This window comes from Sprattus sprattus (genome assembly GCF_963457725.1).
Source record: "Sprattus sprattus genome assembly, chromosome: 7".
NCBI lineage: Eukaryota > Metazoa > Chordata > Actinopteri > Clupeiformes > Clupeidae > Sprattus > Sprattus sprattus.
In genome coordinates, this window is record NC_137926.1 from 27,461,310 (window position 1) to 27,489,197 (window position 27,888).

The following is a 27,888-nucleotide window of genomic DNA, read 5'->3' on the forward strand; positions in this document are numbered from 1 at the left end:
AATGTTGTCTATTTAAGGACATTAATTATAGTTAGAGGGAGTCCAGCGTTGTACATGACACTCATTCATTTAACAAAGCATAACAGACCTGTTTTGAAGCCACAGCAACTATTAGGTTAACTACGCCATTTGAAAGGCATGCAAAACCTTGCAAACGTCAACAATACCACAGTTTGCACTGATCAAATCTTATAGCTTATGCTAACTAGTGTCTTTTGGCAATATAGCTGTCAATATTGTGCTGTGAAGTCTTTTCTAGCGTCATGCTCTGGCCCGGACCAAAAAACTGCATAGTGCTGTAGTCCTTGGTCTTGGGCAGCTATATGACCGCTGTGTTTATCTATCCTTCACTTCACAATATAACATTAAAATGCATTTGAACATAATACAAGAAGCATTGCCTAAGTTGCAAATAGCTGCATACTGTAGCTATTAAAGGTACCAACTTCTGTCATTTAACATTAATTATCATGCACGGAATGGAACAGAATTAACATAGACTCATCTATCCTATATTGCCAAGTAATCTTAGCTACAGTGACTAATAATTCCTTCACCAGACCAGATATGTTTAAGCCATGTAGCCCTGAATGGATTACAATCTGGTGTTGTAATGCAGGAAATTAAAAAGCAAAACATAGGAAATTATTAATGAATTTAGTACATTTGATGAAGGGATGTTTTATGTTTTTAATATGTGTGCTTTTTGTGTTATTTGTCCCATAGACCTGAGTTAAGGCAAATCAACAATGTTAAAATAATAGTTAGTTTTGTCACATCATGTCCAAATTGAGGAGAATTTTTGCCAAGTCTAATCCTTACAAGTCACTTTTGACCAAATGTGAACATAATGTGTGTCCCTTGGTATGTTTGACCAGGTTAGTTCAATGCTGTTCACTCCAAGTGGTGCTCTGTGATAAATGGGGGAAGTGTATTTGTGTGTGCCTCTATCACCTTGTATCTGTGATAAGAGACCATGAGCCTGTGCACAGAATCATGTTCCTTCTATGACTCAACCAAACTCACTGTAAGATGGTATGCGATCAGTTCTTTTTTTCTCTTCTTTTTGAAGCCCAGAGATAAGCTTCAAATAGTGCCAAGATCAGGGTTTTGAAGCACAATACTTCACTGTGTATCCACCAAAAGAGAGAAGTGGTGAATACCGGTGGCAAGTAGTTTTTTTTATGTTTTGGTGAAATAATCTGATCCTCGGAACAGTATCTTCTCTGCAGTGGAATGTTGACGTTACCTGAGGGGTAGCAGACAGTAATATATAATGCATACCAGAGCCTGTTTTCCTCATAACCTTGTAGAATTTGAAGGTCTTTCCCTGGCATGTGCAGATATTTTATTTTCACAATATTGTCGTCTTCCTTGCCGTTTTCATCTGAGAATTCATTAAATGGCAAGTATGTTGTACATCTTCCTGTTCAGTACTTGATGGGGCACAACATCAAAGCTGTTCCAAACTCGGCATTAGAGGATCACTGGATGCCCTTTACACAAAATAATCAATGACAAAGAAAATATTACTTCTTCTAAAGTTCTTCCTCCTTCTGTGGTACCATTCATTCATTTGTTTTAATATTATTTGTGTATTCTCTCTACAGTATCACCTGCAGGTTGTTATGTGTCATGATGTGTTTCAGAATCCTTTATAATATATTGTTCTGTAAGCACACACAGTTACAATGAACTCTGTAAAATTAGACTAGTCTAGTTTAGACCGAAACTGTGGCAGTTCACCACAGTTTTGAAATACATTTTCAGTTGAAACTGTCTAATGTGTCCTTCATCAACCCAACCAAGTAAAGTAAACATTAACAACTTTAAGCACTCTCTCCACGCCTGCACGATAGAAACTAGACATGTATCAGCTTTGATGGTCTGACATGATGTGACTGACTGAAACTTCATGCTGTGGGATGAAAAACAACTTGCTGTGTATCAGTTGCAACTGAAATAGGGACTTGTTAAACAAGGACACTCAATTGACTTCATGTGATCACCCACCTCATTATATCAACCCAAATTGCATTAGAGCTCTCTGGCAGTGTTTAGCCATCTCCGTAGACCTACGGATTCTCCTTTTTAAAAGGGAGCCGGATGCACATTGCTCGTCTGTTGTGGGGAACTGCTCTCTCTCATACAATGAAGTGAAGCTGCTGCATGATCACAGTGTGATTAGTCTGTTCTCTCTGTTGATTAACCAAGGCCTGGGTTTCACATTCACATTTTTTTATCTGCATTTTATTATGTAATGTCTTCACCTGCTAATCCCAAAAAGAATTGCTTTAATGTAACACGCTAAAATGTTTTATGTGCCATAGCACACCCTCTTCAAAATACTCTGGGAAACACTCAGGAATCTAACATATAATAGCTTGTCAAATGTCAAGTACAGTGCTTTATTGTGTGGGTTAGACAGTGGTAGAGTGCTTTTCATAGCATTTTCAATGATGGAATACTTTACATATTTATGGAATTATATTCAAAAACAGATACACCCCCTTCAGTCTTTCACCTGACAGCCACCTGTGCAAAGACTCCGAATGGCATGGTTTCTTGGAAGTGTGAAACTTATTTTCAAGAGGTTATCTCTGTTTGAATTAGGCTATAGGTCTACCGTTAAAGGAAGCACCATTTTGTTGCTTCACAAACTTGCATTTGACCCTAAGTCTAAAATCAAAAGACAAGACACTGCGCCAGTGCTGCTTGTGGGACGTTGCAATATCTCAGCCCTTCATGTGGCTACAACTGAGGGCTGAGGCAATTCCACAAGTGACATCACTGCGCACTTAGCACAAGGTGGAGAACAAAACAAGGGATCCTCTTCAAAAGGGGGAAGAATTAAAGGGACGCCAAATGTAAGCGGCTGTATTTTTTATGTGCGGAGGGGGTAGAAAGGAATTATTTCAAGGATGCAGAAATCACCTGTGGAAGATGCCAACTGGCTCTCCAAATATTTCTTCTGGTAAGAGTGACTTTCATTTGTTGGGGTTTGCCGGTTGGAATTTGATTAAGGAATAACATGTACGATGATAGTGCGATGTAGTTTCTGACGGATATTTAACAAAGGTGGATAGAAGTTTCTCTTTATTGAAATCGTCGTTACGAGCGTAAAATGTCCACCGGCCATTCATTTGGATTCTGCAGTTTTTATGTATCAGTTACACAGCGTGAGACACGTTCATATCTCTGTCCCTCGTAGGGAATTAGTCATCTGATATTCCATAATAAACAACACAATGGCATGATTTTTTGGTCTGCCCGTACAGGAAGTGTGACAATATGTACAAGGTTACGGATATAAGGGGCAATTTCTAACACTTCAGCGGCACTGTCAGTCGCATTGAGCTAGTGTCACTCCTTTCAAAATACATTTTGTTTGTGCCCTGGTTATGACAAAGTGCTGTAAATGCAACGTTGCGGTTAAAGTTCCTTCACATAACTTATACCACTACTGTCAAAGACCGAACAATGATATTACTCTGTGACATAACAGTCTGGGAATTTCAGTTCTTTTGATATTTCCATACAATGTTCTTTCAGGTGGACATACCCTATTATGAGAAAGGGTTTCACGGAGAGGTTAGGACCTTCAGATGTGTATCAAGCTCCATCTTTTGACAAAGCCGACGTCCTCGCTGATCGCTTAGAGAGGTTTGTATTTCCATTCAATGATCCTAAGAAAGTTGAGCTGTGATGCACAGTCACACTTACTAACTGCAACTCTTTGACCTGCTGGTTTTGTGTTTGTGTGTCACAGATAATACTCTTAATAATAATACTCTTATAATACAACAATTGTTAAACATGTATTAGTTTAATGTTATATACAAGCTACATAACATATTTGTCATTGGAAACAGACCACACAAATGTCCCACGGATCTCCCACGGCCCCCCCCCCCCCCCCCCCAAAAATCTAAATTTCCTTTTATTTTTAGATATCTGGACATTTTGATATAATGACCCAAATCCCAGGGGTTGGCATTTCAATGTGAGCAGAATGACACTAAACCCCCGCTCCTTGCCTCTCTCTCTGCCTCCAGCTATGATGGGCCCTAGTTCCTGTTATTCAGACGGAGTAAATGTCACACCTTTCAGTCAGTGAATTTGCAAGGTTTTTCTTTGTAAGGAGTTTCAGACAACCCCCTTAAATGCCATCCCTGTCTTTCTTCCCTCTGTCATGTCATGTCTTACACACGCTCCAGCGCCACCAGTGTGTGTGTGTGTGTGCGTGTGTGTATTTAATTTGGGATGCCCTTTTAATGGGCACAAAGCACAACCTTTTAAACCACTGGTCTCCTGGAGAGTGATAGATGGTGGTCTGTTTGTTTTAATCTGCCAAGTCACTGGTCTGCCGGGTAGTTGAACTTCTTTCTCAATTAGCGTAGACTCCCTCGTCACCTCACTGAGGTCACTGGGCTGTTTTATATGTTGACCGATCTCCCTGGTTATACCACACAACGCAAAACAATGAGGCCCCGCCGTTTATATAGTGAACTACGTGAGATATTTTCTAATCCTCTTTTCCTTGTTTTGTTTTCTTACGTCTCATAGAGAATGGAAAAAAGAGGTTGATTCTGGAAAGAAGAATCCCAGGCTGCTCTTTGCACTGGCTCGGGTTCGAAGTTTCTTTTGGACTTTCATGATTTGTGGAGTCCTCTTGTTTTTGGGGGTATGTTACTCACTTTGTATATCTCTCTCTCTCTCTCTCTCTTTCTCTCTCTCTCACTCACACACACACACAAACACACACACACACACACAGGCATACTCTCTCTCTCTCTGCCACAGATGGGTGTAAAACATATGGAGGCCCATCGTCCAATTCAGTTGTTAGCGCTCACAGGCGGCCCTTACACGTGGTGACCCCCTATTGGTCTGATGTGGTCGCGTGATCCATAGCTATGAATGTGCATGTGCCATGTTGGTGGCAATCTCGTAACTTCGTCAGCTGAGGCAAGGGTCTGACAGCATCCTTTACATAACTCCTAGTCGGTTGATTGCCAAACGGCAGGGGCTCCTAACTGTCCAATGGACGTCAGATATGAAACAGCTGTCACTGATATACTGTATATGTTAACTCTATTACCATACATCTTAGGGCATTTGATTAATACAGTTCAACCATTTTTCATTGCTTCTTCCACATCTGTTTATGTATGTGCAGGAAGCCTCGAAAACTGTCCAGCCTCAGCTCTTGGGGCGCATCATTGCCCAGTTCGACCCCTTCCATGCAACTGAGCGGTCCATTGGCTATTTCCTGGCCCTGGGCCTGAGCCTTCTCTTCACCGCTCGCTTCCTGCTCCTCCAGCCGGCTGTCTTTGGCCTGCATCACCTGGGCATGCAAATCAGGATCGCTCTGTTCACCCTCATCTACAAGAAGGTAAGTCAAACTGTTCCAGCATGATACCTCCTTCTGCAATAGGCTTTTATATAGGCTGTTGTATGTTTGTTTCAGAGTGTGCCAAGTGCATTTAGCCACTGGATTCTATGGTACTGCTGTGAATGGTGTTGTATGCATTAAGCCACTGTATTCTATGGTACTGCTGTGAATGGTGTTGTCTGCCATGGCTTTGACTCCCTGTGTTTGCCCTTGTCCTTGACCTACAGACCCTGAAGCTCTCCAGCCGAGTCCTGGACAAGATCAGTACTGGGGAGCTGGTCAGCCTGATGTCAGCGCATCTCAGCAAGTTTGACCAGGCAAGTCTGTGAAACAGTGGTGTGTTTATGGACTTGTAACCTGATAGTATGACTCAACTTTATGTTGCATCTTCCAAAGTAACCCTTTATTTGAACAATTATGCAATATTTTGCAGAATATTTAACCTTGTATTCTCAGTGAGTCAGCACTGTGGTTATTAGAGGTGGAGGCATATCCTCCAGTGCATGCTTCCCATGAGGGAAGAATGGCTGAACGTTGGATTCCCTCAGGAGGGTAGAGCCAAGGCGTTGAATGTTGATACACACTGCAAGTGCTGAGGCAATTATCACCTGTGTTTCATGAGGAGGGTAAAGCCCCTGTTCTCTGGGAAGTGCCACACAGTCGTCCCTCCTGCCTTTTTGGGACCTGTGTGGAGAGAAAGAATTTGCCATTCCACTTATGAATCAGGCAACGTGTGTGTATAAACATATATGTGTGTATGCGTATGTGTGTGTGAGTGTGTTTGTAGGGGTGGGCTGGATTTACACGTTTGTTTGCGTGTCTGTCGGAGTTGTGGATATCATAATAAATACCTTTTTTAGAAAAGACATGGCAGTGTTTTGGTCTGGCAGGGAAAAGATAATCCTATTAGCTTGTGTCTGTTTGTTTGGTATGCCATGTAAGAGGCAGTGATTATAAAGCCTGAAGACACTCACAGAGCATTATTCTTTATCCTCATTGCACAGTGTATTGGATCATTTAAAGACGGTGTGCTTTTAAAAAATATATAATTGAATTATGTTATTTTTTAAATATTATTTCATTTAATATTTCCTTGAATGTTCCTTGAAAATCTTAATTTTCTTGATAGTATACAGTACTGAAGATAAGTTTTGGCAGCTAACATTGGTCGGTGATCTGTTTGTTCTTCATATTCTGGCTGGTGTGTTTGTCCTAACAGCGTTGTCTTCTGTTCTCTCCCACAGAGCATGGGCATGGCCCACTTTGTGTGGATCTCACCTCTGCAGTGCATACTTAGTATTGGCATGGTGTGGGAACTCATAGACGTCAATGGCTTCTGTGCCCTGGCTGCCATCTCACTGCTAGGCATTATCCAAGCTGGTCTCTCACACAAGATGGGCCCTTACAAGTAAGTCCCAGTATCACACGGTGTTCTCACAGGTGACTCCCTCACAAGAAAGCACCACCAGGGAATTTAGAAACTGGAATTGCACCTAACTGTCCAACTGAAGTTTTATGATTTTCATTCATTAATACATGAACTGCTATATTCATTCGAAATTCATTAGCATCGACTGTTTTCTTGATAAACCACACGAGAGTGCCGATATTTTCCATAATATTTTTCTGATCAGCTTTTCTTACAAGCAGAGTGTATCCGTGCGGTAGTCATTCAAAACTTCAAATTCTATCATCATAATCATATGCACTGATAATACACTCCCAGCCTTGTTCTCAGTAGCATTCCATTTGGAGCTGCATTCCTCTGGGCTTCTGTAGATAGGTCTGGACAGGTAGCTCTGATCTGCTCATCGGCCTTGTGTGGGCAGTCACACCAGGTCTGCCTCTGAGAAATGTAAACAACACAGGCATCAGGCACTACAGATAGGATCACTGAATGGCAATACATCTGCTCTGTCAACCTGGCGGAAAGGGGGCGTCTTCCTAATTATTCATGAGCAGGTCCCGATAAGAACCCCAATTAATTGCGAATGTAGACAGACGATCTGTTGGATTTGGCAGGAATAATGTTTTCATGGTTTCACTCTGGTGTTTTGATTTGTTTATGTGATACCAGGACACAGAGGGCCAAGCTGACGAGTAAGAGGCTTGCCTTAACTTCGGATATTGTGGAGAACATTCACTCTGTAAAGGCCTACGGATGGGAAGAGGTTATGGAGACCATTATTAATAACATGAGAAAGTAAGAACCTCAGCTACAGCAGTACAGACTGGAAGTATTCAACCTTGCAACCTCATAGCTAATGGGCAAGCTTTGTGTGTCTGATCATAAACACTTAACAGTTTATCACATTCACAGTGACATCTTGTCTTGTTAATTGGTATAAACCCTAGACAATTTACAAATTAGTTTTGCCACACCCATTTTGATTTCAAAATTGGTAATGTTTGCAAGGCAAGCCTATGCATGCCCATTTATGCAGACTCATTCATACATCAACCCAGTTCAAAGTGCCTTACCTAAAACATTCATGTATTCCACTCTAACATTTGACTTTGGCGTGGATCAGCTCCTGTTTGAAACTACTCTGTGTTTTTCTGTGTTCTCAGGAAAGAGGTGAAGCTCACGCAGAAGATCGGCTCGCTGCGCTACTTCTACAGCTCGGCGTACTTCTTCTCGGCCATCTGGATCATCGTGGCGGCCATCGTGCCCCACGCCCTGAGCCGTGGCATCATCCTGCGGCGCATCTTCACCACCCTGTCCTACTGCATCGCCCTGCGCATCACCATCACACGCCAGCTGCCCGCCTCCATCCAGATGTGGTACGATACCATCGCCCTGCTCAAGAAGATCGAGGTGCGTTTTATTACTGCTTTTATTCAGGGGGAAGTGAAAGAAAAAGAATAAAAGTATAGAATTCATAGTACAAAGAATCAAACATTTTCTTAAACCTTACCATAGTAATTGTGTGGGTGTGAACGACTATTAAGTTTGGTGAGTTTATTCATAGTATGAACATGTTTTGGTGCATGGACATTAGGGCTGTAACGATATTGGATCGAACCGAGAAATCGCGACACTCTGGGCCACGAACCTGCATCGCTATGCGAGGAGGCAGAACCGCGACATGCCCTCAGCGGTCACTTGATACAAAAAGTTTGGTTCGCTAGTAAAAGCGGCTGCTTGCTTCAGCGTTGGGGTTAATTGTTGCGCAAAATTTACTCAGTGCAGTTCATGCTCCCAAAGGTTGCGCGTGTTGTCATGAGCCTGCCATTAGCTTGGCAGATAGAAAGCTGTTTTCCCTAACAGAAAGTCTGAAGCTTGAAGTTCTTTTCAAACCTTTGCTTGGGTAGCACTGCTAAACTGAGCAGACATGCAGACTACATTTTAGTAATCTCATCACGTAAAATTCGTTTTCTAAAAACAATCACATAGTATTGCATGTTTTACTGTGGTAGAAAATACGTTAGCTTAATGCTAACGTATATGGGAAATCCTATAGAGACCGCGCTAGGTATTAGCATCAATTAATTCACGTTAATGTTATTGTATGAGCCTGACATTTGCTCTGCAGATAGATAACAGGTTCCGAAGTTTATTGAATGTTTTTCAACAGCATTGCTTTGAGTAATGAAAACCTCAATATTTGGTTATAAATTGTTTCTTCATTTTTTTATAGCTCATAGCTCATAAAATATATTTTAAAAATCGTGAGGTAAAAAAATTAAATAATAATAATAATATCGTGGGGTGTATCGAACCGTGGGTCAAGAATCGTGATACGAATCGAATCGTAGGTGGGTGTATCGTTACAACCCTAATGGACATGGGTAATAAGGTGGGCAAAGGTAATTTTCGGCCCCAGTTTTAAGTCACCTCTACAGCCTGTTATCAACTGCTTGAGTCAGGGTACTAGACTGTTAAACTATATTGAACCTTTTTACAGTGTAAATGCAGTCTGTCCTCCGGTTCATAAACATGTTCCTATGTGGCCCCTTTATGCCCTCCTAATTGTGCTGAGTATTTCATTTCATGAATGGCTAACCCATTTCCCTATTGTACTATTATCACATATCCTCACTCACGGTCACTAAGGTTACACTGTCAGTAGTGAAAGTCTACCCCCACTCTCTGCCACACTAACTTTCACACAGTCTGGGTTTCACAGAGCTTGCGAGACAGTTGAATATCTCACTCTCAGGCAAACACTAATAGCCTCACTGAGGGAAACTCCTTCCAGTGTGCTGTCAGAAAGGCCAAGAGGTATACTGGCCTCAGCCTCTTCTTATCACCAATAACACTTGCGGCCGGGGAACGTGCTGTGTGCTTGTTTGTGCACCAGTGTATCCTTCAAGTGCCTAGAACAGACGATTCTCTGCCTTGTTACACAACTGTTTGTACTGTACTGATGATTGGTGGCGTGGCGATTTCCCCGCGGTGGAGACTGATATGGACTCGACCTGCTACTTTTGCTGAAATAAACGCTTTGTTTTACTTTCTTCCCTTGCCAAAATATGTGCTCCAGGATTTTCTGAGTAAGGAGGAGTACAAGATGCCGGAGTATAACCCGAATGCAACCGGGCTGAGACTAGACAATGTTACTGCTTCATGGGATGAGGTATGTGTCGGCAAAAACAATAATCACCCATATACTTCATTCATGCACCCACTGAAAATAAATACAAAGATAGGTTAATTTATATACTTATATTAAATTATATAGGAAAAACCAGGCAAGTTTTCTTATCCAACCCTTACATATTTGACATACTTGCCTCATTCTTACCAGTCTGATGTTGTTTGTGTTCGCTGGCACTAACTATTTGGAGGGATCAGCAAAAATTCTGTTCTGTCACACGTATCTGGCATGCCTTATTCTCTCCCACCTCCAGCCTGTGAAGTGTAGTGCTCAGGATTCTGGGGGGATCTGGGGGATTTGTTGTCAGGGCTGTTTCAACTCATTTGAATGTGAATTGCAATGAGTATCTGAGGACTTCAGGAATACTAACCAGTAAAGCCTTTAGGAGTCAATGGTTAACCATAGACACACCCCACAGCTTCCCTTTTCCCTTCTCTCAATGGTCTGACTGCCCTCATATCACTATACTTCAACACACTTTAGTTAGTACACACACACACACACACACACACACACACACACACACACACACACACACACACACACACACACACACACACACTAGCAACTATTTGTAAGGAGGTTAGAACAAATTAAGACTAATTTCTTGCCTCTTCCCTCTAGCTCCATTTTAGCTAGAGGGTAACAATGTGATAAATAACTAAAAATATTTGTTTTAAATAAAGTGCTTGCAAGTGAAACAAATGCAGTCCTGCCTATTGGGCCTGTACAGCCCTTCACCAGGGCATACTAAATCCTAAAAATACCAAGATAATCATTGGGCACTGTGAGATCTGTGCATCTGAAAAGGATGTCTATTATTGCCAAGAGGTTTTATTATTGCAAGTTAAACTATTGTGTGAATAGCTGTGCAGAGAGCCCAAGTGGACACTTGTGGTTGTGTGAGTGGCTGTGATGCATTGAATCACAGGGCTGAGTATCGTAAGAAATCACTTAGTATCTTGGGATCTTATTCGATCCCTTCAGATGAAAGAGCCTTTCCGTTTGTGATCTCTTTTGTAGGGTATTGGGGAATTGTTTGACAAGATTCGGCGTGAGAACAAAGACAAGGAAAATGGCCACATGAACGGGGACGCCGGGCTCTTTTTCACCAACCTCTATGTGACGCCCGTGCTGAGGAAGATCACCCTGAGACTGGAGAAGGGAGAGATGCTGGCTCTGGCTGGATCCACAGGCTCTGGGAAGGTACAGCAATCTCCATCACACATTACTGTTGGTATAATCTCATGAATGCTACTAACCACATCCATTCATTGGTTGATTTTGATATGGTTTATTGGAACACTGCCCTTCCATTAATATTGGCTGTGTTGTAGAGCTCTCTGCTGATGACAGTGTTGGGGGAATTGGTCCCATCTGAGGGGACAATCCGCCATAGTGGCCGAATCTCCTTCTCGCCTCAAACCGCCTGGATCATGCCCGGCACCATCCGAGACAACATCCTGTTTGGACTGAACTATGATGAGTACCGTTACAACAGCGTCATCAAGGCCTGCCAGCTTGAGCAGGTACCTGCCATCTTTGTGGGCTATCTTTCTGCCTAACTCCGTCTCTATCTGTTTCTCTCTGTCTCTCTCTCTCTCTCTCTGTCTCTCTCTCTCTTCCTCTCTCTCTCTCTATCTCTACCTCTCTGTCTCCTGTTTTTTACCTCCTCTCTTTCTCATTGTACCTCCCTGGCTCCATAATGCTAATCTCCCAGAATTTGGCTTGGCACTTAAACTGAGGGTCTTTGTTTGGCGTTGAATTGTGCCAGATAACCCCTAAATGCCTCGATCCACCCCTACCCGAGCTCTCCTGATGCCTAATTGGCTAATCGGATATCCCCACACGGAGCGGGAGCGCTGAGAGACGGGCCTGGGGGAGACTCAACTGTGTCTGCTTAGTCATCTCAGCTCAAAGGGAAAAATGTCCGATCAGTCGTCCGTCCCATAGACTCCATGCTTTGGGCCACACCAGTAGCAGGAGACCAGCCCCAACCACCCACCCCCGCTGGCGATGTCATCCAGGGTGGAATGTGACAGGCTTTGTGGTTTCACCCTTGTAGGTAGCCAGCGGGCAGCTTCTTTTTTTCAAAGCAGGTCTCCCCTAGCCTAGCTGTTTGTCCATAAACACACAGTGTTTTCACAGCAAATGGCAGCAGTATGCAGTATTGACACCTACTCAACAACAAAACATTGATTCCTCATGGGGTTTTTCCAAAGCCTCTTGGAGCAAGCCACTTGAATTGAAGGAGGCACATCAAAACAAACACCTTCACTATAATGTTAATTTTATCGGCAGAGGGTAGCTTTGGTTTCTCAAGCAACAAAGACCATGATAATCGCCTGCACTGTCACACACTCACACCAGAGACAGAAATTCCCATGAACTTATTTGTAGGTCTTTAATAAATCAACACACAACAAAGAACGGAGGAAACGCCCGCTGCGACCTGCTCGTTTTTAGAGGGCTTTTGTGGCTGCAGTCTTGTCCTTTTGTTTGGCGGCCGTCGCTAGCGCGGCCTTGACTGGCGGCTCCCCTGGAGCCGTAAACAGAGGCATTTTCCCTGCACCAGTCGTAGGTTTATTTGTGTGCTTTTGTGAGACGTGCAGTGCCCATTTGTGTCTCTCTCCCTCTCCTGTTTGTTAACAATCCACTCTGTTCACTCTGAATGCCTCGCCATCTGGACAGCAGCACGGGGCACAGACAGGTAGGCTGGCCTGCAGTGCTTTAACCACATCACTGTCACGTCACTCCCATTCACATGTTGCCCTGCTCCTGTCATAGCCATCATGCTCACACGTTCGCCAGTACTGTTGTGGCATCTTCCCTCTTCTTGTTTCCCATAAGCATTGTTTTCAGTCGCATTGTAATGGAAGAATAAACCTGAATGACCTGAATTTGTATCTTTTTATTAACGTTTATTAACCTCAATATCTTTATTATCATTTTATTGCTATTTATTGGCCCCTAATTTCATTGACAGGCGACAAGCAAAGCAACAAGCAGCACGCAAAGTCCATCGTGCATCGTTGCCAGTTGCCTGTCAATGAAATTACCCTCCTTTGTGTATAAAGCAGTATTTATTGCATGATTTGGCAAATATACAGTCACTGACAGTCAGTGTCATGTAGTTATTTGGGTTCTTCCTTCCCTCTGCGTGTTTCCTTCCTTCTGTGAGAGTTGGAAGTCTTACGGTTGTTGAAGTGGTCCTCTCTGATGGTGGCACCATGGTTGCTTTTACAGGACTTGGCCGCGATGCCTTTAAATGACGGGACTCCCCTGACAGAGGGAGGTCTGAACCTGAGTGGAGGCCAGAAAGCCAGAGTGGCTCTTGCCAGGTATGAACACACACACAAACACACGCACACACACGCACAGTCACGCACACACACACACACACACACACACACACAGCTGAGCATCTCTCCGCACATCTCTCCACACGCTGACAGACTCTAGCACCTGCTGGGGTCAAAGGTTATTCTAGTTCAGACGGTGCCTCCACTGTTCCATAGACTAAAGAAGACAGGCAAGCCAAGCATGGACACAGGCCCTGATAAACCACTCACAGTATGTCTGTCCACACTTTCCATATGACTAATGAGTGCACGATACTTCCCTTCTTCAGCTGGGTGACCACTCTGTGTGCCATTGAGAGCTCCCCCTTAATCACTCATAAGTCATATCAGTGACTTGGCCTTTCGCTCCATGTTTGCTATGGATTGTGATGAATTGCTATTTTTATATATTTCTTTATTTATTTTCCCAGGCTCACATTGACGGTGCAGGCCTACTGTGTAAACAATAAATCATGCAATGTACTTACTGTTCTTACAGAGCAGTGTATAAGGATGCTGATTTTTACCTTTACTTTGGTTGTGAAAATTCACCACTGAATATGGAACACATGTTATACTTACAGTGGGGAAAATAAGTATTTGAACCCCTGCCGACTTCGCAAGTTTGGCCACTTGCAGAGAAATGTGTGATCTAGAATTGTAATGGTAGGTGTATTTTAACAGTGAGAAACAGAATATCAACAAAAAAATCCAGAAAACTGCATCTTATAAGATTTATGACTTTATTTGCATTTAATGCAAAAAATAAGTATTTGAACCCCCAAGCAAACAGCAAGAATTCTGGCTCCCAATGGCCAGTTATGTGCCCAAAAAGCACACAGATTAGTCCTCATTAGGTCTAACAAGGTATACCTGATCTCAACTGGTGACCTGTATAAAAGAAACCTCATACTTCACACCTTCAACCTCACCACCATGGGCAAGACCAAAGAGCTGTCCAAGGACGTCAGAGATAAGATTGTAGACCTGCACAAGGCTGGAATGGGCTACAAAACCACCGGCAAGCAGCTTGGTAAGAAGCAGATAACTATTGGTGCGATTATTCATAAATGGAAGCAACACCAAACAACTGTCACCCGCTCTAGGTCTGGGGCTCCATGCAAGATATCCCCTCGTGCGGAATCAGTGATCATTCGAAAGGTGCAGAATAACCCCAGAACTACACAGGGGGAGCTTGTGAATGATCTCAAGGCAGCTGGGACCAGAGTCACCAAGAAAACCATTGGCAACACACCACGACGTAATTTTTTGAAGTACTGCAGCACTCGCAAGGTCCCCCTGCTCAAGGAAGCGCATGTACAGGGCCATCTGAAGTTTACCATTGCACACTTGAATGATTCTAGGGAGGATTGGGAGTCAGAATTTGGTCAGATGATACCAAAATCAAGCTCTTTGGCATCAACTCGACTTGCCGTGTTTGACAGGGGGGGGAATGCTGAATATGACCCCAAGAGTACATCATACCCACCATCAAGCATGGAGGTGGAAACATTATGCTTTGGGGCTGTTTCTCTGCCAAGGGTACAGGACGACTCCACCACATCAAGGGGACTATGGATGGGGCCATGTAACGTGGAATATTGGGCTTGAACCTCATTCCCTCATTCCATTGAAAACACAACCTTAAAGATTTGGAGAGGATCTGGAAAGAGGAGTGGACCAAAATCCCTCCTGAGATGTTTGTAAACCTGGTGACCAACTACAAGAAACGTCTGACTTCTGTGCTTGCCAATAAGGGTTATTCCACCAAGTACTAAGTCATTTTTGTCAGTCAGTTTTGGGGGTTCAAATACTTATTTTTTGCATCAAATGAAAATAAAGTCATAAATGTTATAAAATGCATTTTTCTGGATTTTTTTGTTGATATTCTGTTTCTCACTGTTAATATACAACTACCATTACAATTATAGATCACACATTTCTTTGCAAGTGGCCAAACTTGTGAAACCGCAAGGGGTTCAAATACTTATTTTCCCCACTGTAAATCGTTTCCTCTCTTAATGACTTGGGTCGGATGTATTGTTTGCTAATGTGCAGTTGTGCTGTGTCCTTACAGAGCCGTGTATAAGGATGCTGATGTCTACCTGCTGGATGCTCCATTCACCCACCTGGATATTGCCACAGAGAAAGAAATCTTTGAGAGGTCTGTGGACATCTTTCAGGGGATTAGCAGGGTCTATATGTTTCATGTGGGTGGGGGAGGTGGCCTTCATTGATTGTAGCTAAAATGCTAAAGCGTCTTAATTATGTAATTTCGATAGTATTATTACAGGTCTTTTTATGTTTAACACATTGAGATTATAAATCAGTTGTGTTCATTTTACTGCATAAATAAGCAAAAATGTATGGAGGAAAAAAATTGTCATTACATAATACAAAAGGGTAATTGTACGCATTAAGGACACTGAATACACATAACCTCTTTGGGAATCTATGAATTCCAGTGACAGTTGATAATGTGTTTCCTTTCTCTCTCCAGATGTATGCTCAAGCTCATGGCCTCAAAGACCCGGGTGCTAGTCACCAGCAAGCTGGAACACCTCAAGCGCGCCGACAAGATCCTTCTGCTTCACAACGGCGACTGCTTTTTCTATGGCACCTTCTCCGAGCTGCAGGCCCAGCGGCCCGACTTCAGCTCGCTGATCCTTGGCCTGGAGGGCTATGACAACATCAAGGCCGAGCGCCGCACCTCTATCCTGTCCGACACGCTGCGCCGTGTCTCAGTGGACGAGTCTGCCGGCTACCGCTCTGAGCGGCCCTCGTTCCGCCCGCCCCAGCCGCCTCATCTGCCCGCCTACATGGAGCAGCACCGCGAGGAGCGCCGATCCTCCGTGCTGCTCAACCCACTGGCCGCGGCGGCGCGCAAACTCTCCTTCATCCCCTCATCCAGCTCGATGGCGGGCGATGATGAGGTGCTGGTGCGGCGTCCGGCGCCAGACAGGAAGCTGTCGCTCATGCCCGAAGACGAGCTGGTGGACGAGTCGTTCTCGGGAGGGGACATGTACCACAACCACAGCGTGCACATGGCCGGCCAGCGGCGGCAGTCGGTGCTGGACTTCATCACCAACACCGGGGGAGCAGGCCGGCGGGACCCCAGCCGCTCCTCGTTTCGCCGGAAGATGTCGATCCTGCCCCAGACCGACATGATCTCAGAGGTGGACATCTACGCCCGGCGTCTCTCTGAAGACTTCAACGACACCAATGACTTTGACTTCAGTGGGGACATGGATGGCGAGCACATTGAGGTGAAACTTTTGGTCATTCTCCGCTACAATTTATTTTATTGTTTTACTCAAAAGCATGAATTTCAATATTTGTTTGTTGTTGCAGGCTTGCTTTGCAGATCAGCAAATTGAAGACGTCTTTGAAACAACCAAGTGGAACACATATGTCCGCTATGTGTCCACCAACAAGAACCTCATCTATGTACTCATCTTCATTTTCATAGTCTTTGCAGCTGAGGTATCTACATATTTCCTCTATTTTGTGTTTCTGACCACTGTCTAACTTTTGTCAGTAAACAGCCTTGAGTGCCCCAGTCATGAACTTTTCTCTGTTTCTCCAGGTTGCCCTCTCTGTCATTGGCATTAACTTGATCACAAAGTAAGTACCAATCCCATGTCCTGTTTTACAATTGAATAATTGTACAAAACTTGAGGGTCATGTTATGTCACCAAGGGCCACAATTAGATTCTCCTATCTTATCAGCTGACACACAGTTTTGAGCTAGAAGTACATTTGATTTATTGCTGTCGTGTGAGATGGAGAAGATAGAGGCCACAAGGGTTCTGTGGTCTTTTGAGTCCTTTCACAGGCAGAGCAGCAGCAATCCATCAAAACAATCCGATAAACACAGATTTCACCACTTTGTGAGGTGAACTGTCTAGAGTCTGGAGGCAACTTGTTTTTGGACAGTATAAAGGTTGGCTTTCCTTGTAATACCTGCGCACAGTTCAGAGCACCTCTCTACTTTGATGTTCTTTTTCTGTTTGAATCTGCACTGGTACTTTGAGCTCTATGTTCATGAGCCAATGGATTGGCTTGGAGTGTTTCGGAGTGTCAACAAGCCTATCATCCCCACTCAGTAAGACAAACAAGCTCCACGACCCCACTGATCGTCGTCTTACTCTACCTTTTTTTGTCAGTAAGGTCTGGAGGGAGGAGCATCACTGGTTCGACTACAACTCAACCCACTACCCCAACATGACACAGCCTCAGCAGTTCTTCCCGGTCATCGTCACGCCGACCAGCATCTACTACATCATGTACATCTATGTGGCCACCTCCGAGAGTGTGTTGGCGCTGGGCTTCTTCCGTGGGCTGCCGCTGGTCCACACCATGATCACCATCTCACAGAGGCTCCACGAGAAGATGCTGGCCGCCGTGCTGCGGGCACCCATGGCCGTACTCAACACCATGAAGACAGGTCTCTGTCCTTCACACACTTTGCAACACCAGTCGTGATCATTTAACCTGTGGTCAATTCACTTCCCTTCTCTTGCAAAGGATCAAATGTAGAAATGTAGAAGAAATACAAGCTTACCTCAGTCTCATTAAATTACTCCTAGACAAATAGCTTTTTAAGTCGAAGTTTTATTCTGCTCTTTTGGTTTTTCGTAGCTTTAATCTCCTCCTTCTCCAGGTCACCAGGCTGGTGCAGTGAGGTACATTCAGCAAACGTATGCCCTGACTGTGTGCTTTCCCCCCCCCCGCTGTTTTCTCATAGGTCGCATCATGAACCGCTTCACCAAAGATATGGCCACCATTGACGACATGCTCCCCCTATTGATGTTCGACCTCATTCAGGTAGAGTGAGGTGATGTTTACCTCTGCAAATCACTTTCTTTTTTATCTCCTAATGGTTGTCAAGAAATATGGTATCACTTTGAAAGCTAATGAGGTGCACCACGATGCATTGTACAGGCAGAGTAGCACCGCATTCCAGCTCTGTTAAGCCTTTCCTGTGCTGCTATTTCCCCTTGTTTTGTCATATATTTTGAAGATCATGAAATGCTATGCCGAGATGGGAAGATGCCAAGACTCTGTTAACGGTTTGATGTTCTTGGCTTCTCTCCAGCTCCTCCTTATTGTGGTTGGTTGCCTGTTGGTGGTGACCATCCTGCGGCCCTACATTTACCTTGCAGCGACGCCATTGGCCATCATCTTCATGCTCATGAGGAAGTACTTCCTGCGGACAGGCCAGCAGTTGAAACAGCTGGAGACAGAGGGTGAGTCGGGAGAGGCGTCATTCTGGGGCCATGGCTTTAATATGGGAACAGGGGCAAAATATGCCAACAATGTTGGGCTGAAATAATACGCTGTAAGGCAGTGGTTCTCAACCTTTTTTGCTCCATGACCCACATTTTTAGATAACAGTGCAGTTGCGACCCAACAATTAATAATCAGCATGAATCATCAGGCCAATAATTTAACTATTGTATTATTATTTTATTATTATGATTACTACCACTACGAATACTCTACCACTGTTTAACCATTGGAAACACATGCAACTGTTTAAAGTCAGGATCAGTTATGCAATCATGGACATCTGAACTTCTTTGAACAAAAATGGACTTTAGCCATACATTTTCAAGGAAATTATGAACTTACATGTTCAATTTCTTAAGAAGAATCCATGGACTTACATGTTCACCTTTTTAGTCAGAGATGGACTAACATGTTCCACTTATCACAGGACTTATGTTGATTTTTTAAAAGAGAAATCCTTACTTACATACTCAACTACTTAATGAGAAATGGACATGTTCAAATAGTAAATGAGATCCCTGAATGTTTTCCTGTCATCGAGGCTGCCCCATCCGTTGTCACACCAACACACTTTGACCAGGCGAGCTGATTGAGATAAAGTAGCCTATGTGTCCATTGCAGAAAAAAATCTCTGCTGCCTGCAGTGGTAAATGTTGGCAAATCTGAATTAGCCTAAATAAGAACTGCTCTTCAAAGTCATCATTCCGAACATACTGCACGTAAACCAAGAGAATGGCATGGCTAGCCACGTCTGTGGATTCATCGAGTTGTAAGGCGATATAGTCAAAAGTGCAGAGACGTTCAGTGAGCTACTGCTCAACATCATTTGACATGTCACATATCCTCACATGAACAGTGTCGTTTGTCACGGGAATTGTCTTTAAGTTCGCTGCTTCTTTTTCACCTATGAGTGCAGTGCACAAAACGATGGCAACTTCTGCAACCGTATGGGACGTTTTGCTCTGAGCTAGCCGGTAGGAGACCTAAACAGTGATGGCACGTTAAAAAAAAATGTTTTTGTTTGTTTTGTTTTTTTGGGATGCCTCGAGGTTTTGGCTCATACGTTAAAAAAAAGTCTTTATCTTTATAGACAGTTGGCCTGCTTTGTTTCAAAATGTATCTGCAATTTCGAAGGCTTCAGGCTTTCATTAGCCAGTATTTCGTTGCATGGCACACACAACGGCGGGTGCTCACCATTCACGCAATACGTAACTCCATATTTCAGAAATACCGGGTCACACGCCTGTAAAACTCCCTCTTTGGTTCTTCAGAACAAGTCGAGAGCTGGAACTCGTTTTACACGTTGACTTTTTGCCTACACTAGTCGCCTCTAGACATTCTCAGGTCATGTCAGAGCATATTATTGCGCAATACATGTTGCATACATTTGAAATATCTTATATGCAAATTTGATTGGCTGAATGTTCGAACATGTTATCGTTAGATAGGCCTACATGCAAAACCATTACCGGCTTAGAATTCGTCTCGCGACCTTTTCAGAAACTCTGGCGACCCAAGGGTTGAGAACCACTGCTGTAAGGGGAACTGAAGCATCTGAGGGCAGCTAAGGTGAAATTAATTGGACAACTAGCAAGATGGTATCCCGCCATTCATTAGCATTTATTTATTAGCATATGAAAGTGTGTGTGTGTGTGTGTGTGTGTGTGTGTGTGTGTGTGTGTGTGTGTGTGTGTGTGTGTTAATGTGTAAATGTATGTTGCGTGTGAAGCCCTCTGCGTGCGTGCTGTGTGACATTGGAAAGGGGCCATATAGAGAGCAACTGAAGATGGTCTAACCAGTTAAACACTGGTCTATCTCTTTCACTCTGTCTGTCTCTTTCTCTCCCCTGCATCCACTTTTCCTCTTCCACTTTGTCTCCCTTTACTCTTTTACTCGCGTTGTGTGTGGCACAGTGCCAGGGACAGGGGAACACACACAGAGAAAGAGAGAGAGAGAGAGAGAGAGAGAAATGGGACATAGAGATGTTGATGGTCAAATGTCCTCCGCGTGGCAGAAACAGGGTGGAGAAGAGGATGGATGAGTCAGGCAGAGAAGGGGGGTTGTTGATCACTGAGGAAGTGGCCTGGGCGTAGGGGCAGAGGGAAGACCTCCATAGCTCCTGCCCTCTCTCTCACTCCCCTGTCCATCTCTCTCTCTTCCTCTTTCTCAGTCTCATTCCTTTCCTCAGGCCTTCCCTTTCACTTTCTCATGTCTCACTTACAGCTGGTCTGTCTGTCTGTCTGCCTGTCTGTCTGTCTGTCTCCGGTGCTCCCCGCGGGGGCCAAGCCCAGGGGCAGGGGGAAGTGCTGTCACGCTGCCTTCCACTTTCCCCTCCGACCCTGTCGAGATTCTGTCAGCGTGCCGTGGGCCCTGTGGTGCAAAAGCAACGAGCGCTTTCCGCCGCTGAGCAAACAGAGAGAGAGCTGGGCTACGCACTGGAAACAGGGAGAGGGCACGCACAAGAGAGAGAGAGAGAGAGAGAGAAAGACAGAGAGAGAGAGAGACAGATAGGGCGCGCACAAGAGAGTGAGAAAGAGAGAGAGACAGAGAGAGAGAAAGACAGTCATGGTGCACACAAGATAGTGACAGAGAGAGAGAGAGACAGAGAGGGTGCACACAAGACAGTGAGAGAGAGAGTGAGAGAGACAGAGATAGTGCACACAAGATAGTGAGAGAGAGAGAGAGAGGGAGAGAGAGAGAGACAGAGATAGTGCACACAAGATAGTGAGAGAGAGAGGGAGAGAGAGAGAGACAGAGATAGTGCACACAAGATAGTGAGAGAGAGAGAGAGAGGGAGAGAGAGAGAGACAGAGATAGTGCACACAAGATAGTGAGAGAGAGAGAGAGAGAGAGGGAGAGAGAGAGAGACAGAGATAGTGCACACAAGATAGTGAGAGAGAGAGAGAGAGGGAGAGAGAGAGAGACAGAGATAGTGCACACAAGAGAGTGAGAGAGAGAGAGAGAGAGAGGGAGAGAGAGAGAGCGAGAGAGAGTGGGCGACTGGCTGGGGATTTCCTTGCCGCCATCCTGGCATCATTCTCTCAGTGGCCCATTGCGCTAGCGGGAGGCGAAAGGTTGAAGGGTACAGGGCTGTGGTTTAGCAGTTGTGGGTGGGTCGGTGGTGGTGGGAGGTGGAGGGGACAGGGGCCGGCGATGTACAGCACATACATTAGCAATGCCCCTATGTGTTTTGGAGGAACGAAGGCTGGCTCTTGGGGGTTGTGTCGGAGACGGTGACTTCTCCCCTACGCTGCGATGGAATGTGAGGAATTGCAGCATGGCGATTCGCAGTCGGGTCAATCCATACCATGGCCCAAAAAAACAGCCCACTCCAGAGTCTCTTTATGAGCTACCGCAGAGTGAAAGGGCATCAGCTTGATCCCTTCCTTCCTCGTCCCTTTCATCCTCTTCCTTGCCCCCTTGCAGCATGAACCTGTGGCTGCTGAACAATAATAATGAAAAAAATAATAACTACATGGAGGGAGGCCAAAAGAAGTAGACACTGAGCCATCTACCCTCAACTCTTTGTTTGGGCAGATCTGTTCCATCTAGTTACTGCATTCATTTTTTTTTCTTTTTTTAATTGTGACTACCCAGCATGGCAGTCTTGAACACTTCTCCTTTCAGTAGTCCCCCCCCCCCCCCCTCGTTATTTATCTGGCTTGTTTTCCTTGGGAATTGTTGAGACCAAGCACAAGTAATGGTTGTGTGATATTGTTGGCATTCTCCAAATTGATGATTAAAGGTTGTTCCTTTTCATTGAACCGTTCCAAACGTAATTGAAAGGTTAACTAGGAATCAAGAAATTACATTGGTCTTGAAATTGACCTTGAAGAGAAAAAAATTGTATTTACCAGATGTTTGCTCTCTCTCTCTCTTTCTTTCTCTCTCTTTCTCTCTCTTTCTCTCTCTCACTCACTCTTTATTTTTCTCTCTCTTTCTCTCTCTCTCTCCCTCTTTCTTTCTCTTTCTCTCTCTCTCTTTCTCTCTCCCTCTCTCTCTCCCTCTCTTCTGTTTTCATGTATCCCTCCTCGTAGCTCGGAGCCCTATCTTCTCTCACCTCATCATATCAATGAAGGGTCTGTGGACCATCCGGGCATTTGGACGACAGGCCTACTTTGAAGGCCAGTTCCAGAAGGCCCTCAACACCCACACAGCCACATGGTTCCTCTACCTCTCCACCCTGCGGTGGTTCCTGTTCCGGGCTGACGTGATCTTCACCCTGTTCTTCACCCTGGCTGCCTGGATTGCAGTTGGGACCACAAGTAAGGATCTTGTTGGGTGGTGTTCCTCTGTGTGTAGAGTCTAACTAACAGAAATGTTCAAAAATGCATCTGGTTTCCTCCTTGCTTCTGTCGATAAGTGTGATCTTGACTTGATGATCATTGCAAGTATTTCTTGAAATGGTTTTGTTGTAATGGACAACCAGATGTCGCGCCACTTACTATGTTATCTTCTTGTATGTTTGTGTGTGTGTGTCTGTGTGTGTGTGTGTGTGTGTGTGTTTGTGTGTGTGTGATTTGGCAGAGGATCCTTATGTGGGTGACGTTGGTATCATTGTGGTCATGGCCATGCTTATCAATAGCACTTTCCAGTGGTGTGTGGTCACCAGCATTGCTGTGGATGGAATGGTATGTACAGTGCACAGACACACAAAACATTACACCCGCAAAAAAGTTCAAAACACACACACTCACACTTTTATGGCTGACCTGTGTCTGATAGAGCTTATCAGAGCTCAGGACATACAAGAGCACAGCTCTATAGAATAGTATGGAAACCAAGGCTAACTCACTCACCTTTGAAACATACAGGGAGAAACTTGTGAAGTGAAGAGAGTAATTAGGCTCCCAGTCCTAAATCTCAATAGTGTCTGTGTACTGTGAGTAAACTCTCTTTCAACCTGACTCACGTAAGCACTTACAAATGTGCCACACACTCAGGTGCACAAACAAACACACACACAAACACACACACGCACGCACGACACAAACAGGAGCTCATTCACCTCTTCAATCTGACCCCGAAGTCAGGCATCATTTATTAGACCAAACAAATCTTTGAGGCTGACTGCAACTAATGACCTCATAACCTCTTTTTTCCCCCAATCCCTGGCTCCCCCTTTGCACACACACACACACACACACACACACACACACACACACACACACACACACACTCCAGATGCGCTCTGTGGACAGAGTCTTTAAGTTCATCGACCTGCCATCGGAGGAGCCCAAGTCAGATGGTTTAGGGTCTAGCAAAAGCGGCAAGGACAAAGGCTCGGGCCTGGTCATCGAGAACGTAGACGCCTGGGCTTACACTGCATGGCCCAACCGCGGCCAGCTGGACGTGCAGAAGCTCTCCGTGAAGTACACAGAGGCAGGCCAGACCATCATCAAAGACCTTTCCTTCACTGTGGATGGTGGTCTACGGGTACGTCAGGAGATGCACACCTCCACACAAATGAATTAAAGTACATCCTGCTTCCACCAAAAGTCCTTCTCTGCTAATACCCACTTTACTGTAGCCTTAAAAAGAAATATTTATACTGTATATACTGTATATATATATATATATATAGTATATATATATATATATTTTACACACATATACATTTATATATACATCTTAGAACTGGTCTGATTGTTATAGTGGGCGTTAAAGAAAGATCAGATAATGGTTTTTATCTGTGATCATCCTGCAATCATGGGCTTTGTTTTGTTTAGATATATCCAGTAGGTTCTGCTTTAAATAGCGTGCAGTGTTCTTATCAAGTGCCATGAAACAAATGAATAGATCATTAAGTGGCTACTCTGAGCAGCTACTCAGCGTGTGCGGTCGGTCTGACGCACCGAGAGATGCTTTCGCTTTCCTCCGGGGCCTGTCATTAAGAAGCTAGCACGATTTCCCCGTGCTGTAATGAACCCATGCGGGACTATGGCGCTGCACTTCTAACCGCGAGTGCGCTCACTCATAAGACCATTAGCCCTATTAGCGCTCCAGGCTAATGGCTCAAGCACCACTGAATAGAGGCCTACAGGGAGAGAAGAAAGCCCTTTCTCCTGCTATGTACTCACTCTATCTCTCGCAGCCTGTCAGTAACACAGAGGTTTGCTGATGGTGGGGCTAACAAACCAAAGCTGAAGCGTAGTAGAGAATCTCCATTTGGAATTGCACTTGGTGGCATCTTTGTTTTAGAGCCGCTTGTTTTATTTACCTTATAGCTCATATTTACACATATAATGCCACTAAACCACCTGAATTTTCAGATTTCCTGTGTACTATTAGCAAAAACAACAATAACAACGAAAAAAAACAAGAAAAACTTGATAAATGCTGATATGCAAAACTGTTCTGAAATAACTATGTGACATTGTTTTTGTAATATAGTCTCGCAATTTGTGCCTACTCAACAAAATGTAGTTAGTAGGCCAGAGGTTTATTATGAAGGAGGGGTTTGCTTGACTTGGCAGACAGGGACTAAAGGAAACGGATTTGGCAGTGATGAATGGGGTCAGAGGATACTTGCAAAGTGTTGTGCATAAATGTTATATGGATGAGAACTGTGGTTTTTAAAAATGTGTTTGTATGTGTGTGTGTACATTTGTGTGTGTGTGTGTGTGTGTCTGTGTCTGTGTGCGCACATGCTTGCGCATAAATTCCCTTTCAGATGGGTCTGCTGGGAAGGACAGGGTCAGGGAAGAGCACCCTCTTCAATGGACTTCTGCGTCTGGCCGACACTGACGGTGAGGTCCTCATTGATGATGTTTCCTGGAACAACATGTCCCTGAAGGCCTGGAGAAGAGCTTTTGGAGTCATCCCACAGGTAGAGATCCACAACAAACAACACATGTGCACATTATTCTAATATGTAGAAAAAGCCATTGTGTGCCCTTGTCTGAAAATGAATATGTGAAAATCAAAATGTCTACAGAAAGAAAAATGAAGTGTTCTAACTGCATTCTTCTGATATTATTTCACATTTTGATAATCTGTTTCACACCTCCTCACAGAAAGTCTTTATCTTCACCGGAAGTTTCCGCATGAACCTGGACCCGTATAACCGGCACAGTGATGAGGAGCTGTGGAAGGTCACTGAAGAGGTGGGCTCAGCGGGGGGATTCACAAACGCATCCCACAGTAGCACTGGACGCAGTACAGTATAGGCTGGAGGGTGTGCTTGCTGAAAAAATAGACTCTTTGTGTGGAGGGAGGTGGCACCTGTACAATGGAAGCCAGTCAGCCTCTATAAGCAGGCTCTTTCCTGGTTCCTCAGGAACCTGTTAAGCTCTGCCAAAGCCACAAAAATATCACCAGTATCTATTACACAGAACAAAAGGCTCAGATTGTCTTCAGGAGTTGATGTATTGCAAGTTGTACCGGTGATGAGGACTAACCCTAGGATCAGTACAGTTTGATTTGATTATGGTTTATCCTGACAGTGCTGTGGTTGTGCTTCTGTGCAGGTGGGCCTGAAGTCGGTCATTGAGCAGTTCCCCGACAAGCTGGAGTTCCAGCTGGAGTATGGGGGCCAGGTCCTGAGCAACGGCCACAAGCAGCTGATGTGCCTGGCCCGCTCCATACTCAGGAGGGCCCGCATCCTGCTGCTGGACGAGCCCAGCGCCCATCTGGATCCCATGTGAGTGAGGGGGAGAATGGGGAGAGATTGACACACAGTCACTGGGCTGAACCGGGGGTGGGTTAGCTTTGGCTGGTTAGCCTCCTGCTTATCAAAATGACTATGTTGGCTGCAAGCATGGCAGACTATAATAAGCTAAGGTTCATGTACTTTGGAGAATATAGATACGGAGCATGTTCATTTAAATTGCGATTGAGATTGAAGATATTGAGCAGTGTTGGTTTTCTTGGGTCCCTGGTTTAAGTTTCTATCTGTCTGTGTGTCTGTTCCTTAGTACTATAAAGGCGCTGAAGAACACGCTGAGGGACTCCTTCTCCACCTGCACCATCCTGATGTCGGAGCACAGGATGGAAACGCTGCTGGAGTGCCAGTCCTTCCTGGTGAGTGCCACCCTCCCTCCGCTGTTGCCCGTATGACTGAGTGACACACACACAAACATGTGAGAGTCCCAAGTTTCACTGACCTTTCGGGAGCTGTTCCTCCACAACAGACCTGGCCTTTCTTCACTGTCTTATCCTGGTGCTGTCTACAGTGGACTTTTTATGAATTTCCTGTTTGATGCATCCTCCTGATTCATTGATTAGTTTGATTGGCGGGTGGACGGGGTGGATCATGTGTCTCGTGGCCCAAACGACCCCACGTTGACCCCGGGAGCCTCCACCACGTCTGTGTTTGTTTTGAGGATATCAACCAACTATGACCGTGCATCAGAGAAAAACATGAAATGACCCAGTGCTTACACACAACAGAGCAATATCAGACACTATGTTTTCGATCTTGTCCATGAACGTACGAGTGATGTAAAAATGCAGGTGTAAAATGGCATTGTCATTTAGTAACGCACAGTAATGTTTTATGAGGCCCCAACAAAAAGTGAGAATACAAAAGCTTATTTTGTGTTGTGCTGTGTACATCCTTCTGGGTTATTCAGTCTTCATGCTCTACTCGATAAATGACTTCCATTGCTTAATTCGCCCATGGTGCATATTTCCCCTTCGTTTCTGGAATTATGTGGGTTAGGTAATGAAATTTCATTCACAAAATGACTGGAAGTCAGGGCGGGGTTAAAGACTACGAATTGCAATTTAAAAGTATTTATTGAGAGTCTCACTGAAAATAAGGTTATACATACTAAAAGTATAGTATACTATATATATAGTATAATATGAGACTGACAATAAGGTTATACAAGATAAAAGACTTTTTTCAAGATAAAAGCTGTTTTAGTATGAGACTGGCTCATTCATTTCTCTAACTGTCTTTGTAGTTGCTGGACCAGAGCACAGGGAAGAGGTTCGACTCTATCCAGAAGCTGCTGAACGAGACGAGCCACCTTAAGCAGGCCATGAGCCCGCACGAGCGCCTCAAGCTCTTCCCCAGACGCAACTCCAGCATGCGGGTCCCCCAGCCCAAGATCAGCACCGTGGGCCTCACCCTGGAGGAGGAGGCCGAGGACGACTTCCAGGACACCCGCCTATGAGCCCCCGGGCAGGGCCAGGCTAGGTGCCACAAAGGGAAGGCAGAGAAAGGATGGATGCGGAGAGATTCAGAACAGGTCCTCATCCTGTTGCCAGACCTCCAGCCTCTAATTCAGAGACTCAGTAGAGCCAACTGGCT

At 44.6% G+C, this 27,888-nt stretch overlaps 1 protein-coding gene across 1 annotated transcript; it reads left to right on the forward strand.

Annotated features, from left to right (window-relative positions):
* Positions 1-2,921: 2,921 nt before the first annotated feature.
* Positions 2,922-27,751, forward strand: cftr (CF transmembrane conductance regulator; the record flags this gene model as incomplete). The annotated part of the gene is made up of 27 exons (XM_080842940.1): positions 2,922-2,974; positions 3,553-3,663; positions 4,567-4,684; positions 5,180-5,395; positions 5,623-5,712; positions 6,640-6,803; positions 7,473-7,598; positions 7,967-8,213; positions 9,883-9,975; positions 11,020-11,202; positions 11,334-11,525; positions 13,243-13,337; positions 15,415-15,501; positions 15,838-16,603; positions 16,689-16,820; positions 16,924-16,961; positions 17,504-17,784; positions 18,085-18,164; positions 18,436-18,586; positions 22,667-22,894; positions 23,157-23,260; positions 23,814-24,065; positions 25,303-25,458; positions 25,646-25,735; positions 26,099-26,271; positions 26,546-26,651; positions 27,539-27,751. 27 exons carry the CDS (start codon positions 2,922-2,924, stop codon positions 27,749-27,751), a joined length of 4,545 nt encoding a protein of 1,514 aa, XP_080699066.1.
* Positions 27,752-27,888: the final 137 nt, after the last annotated feature.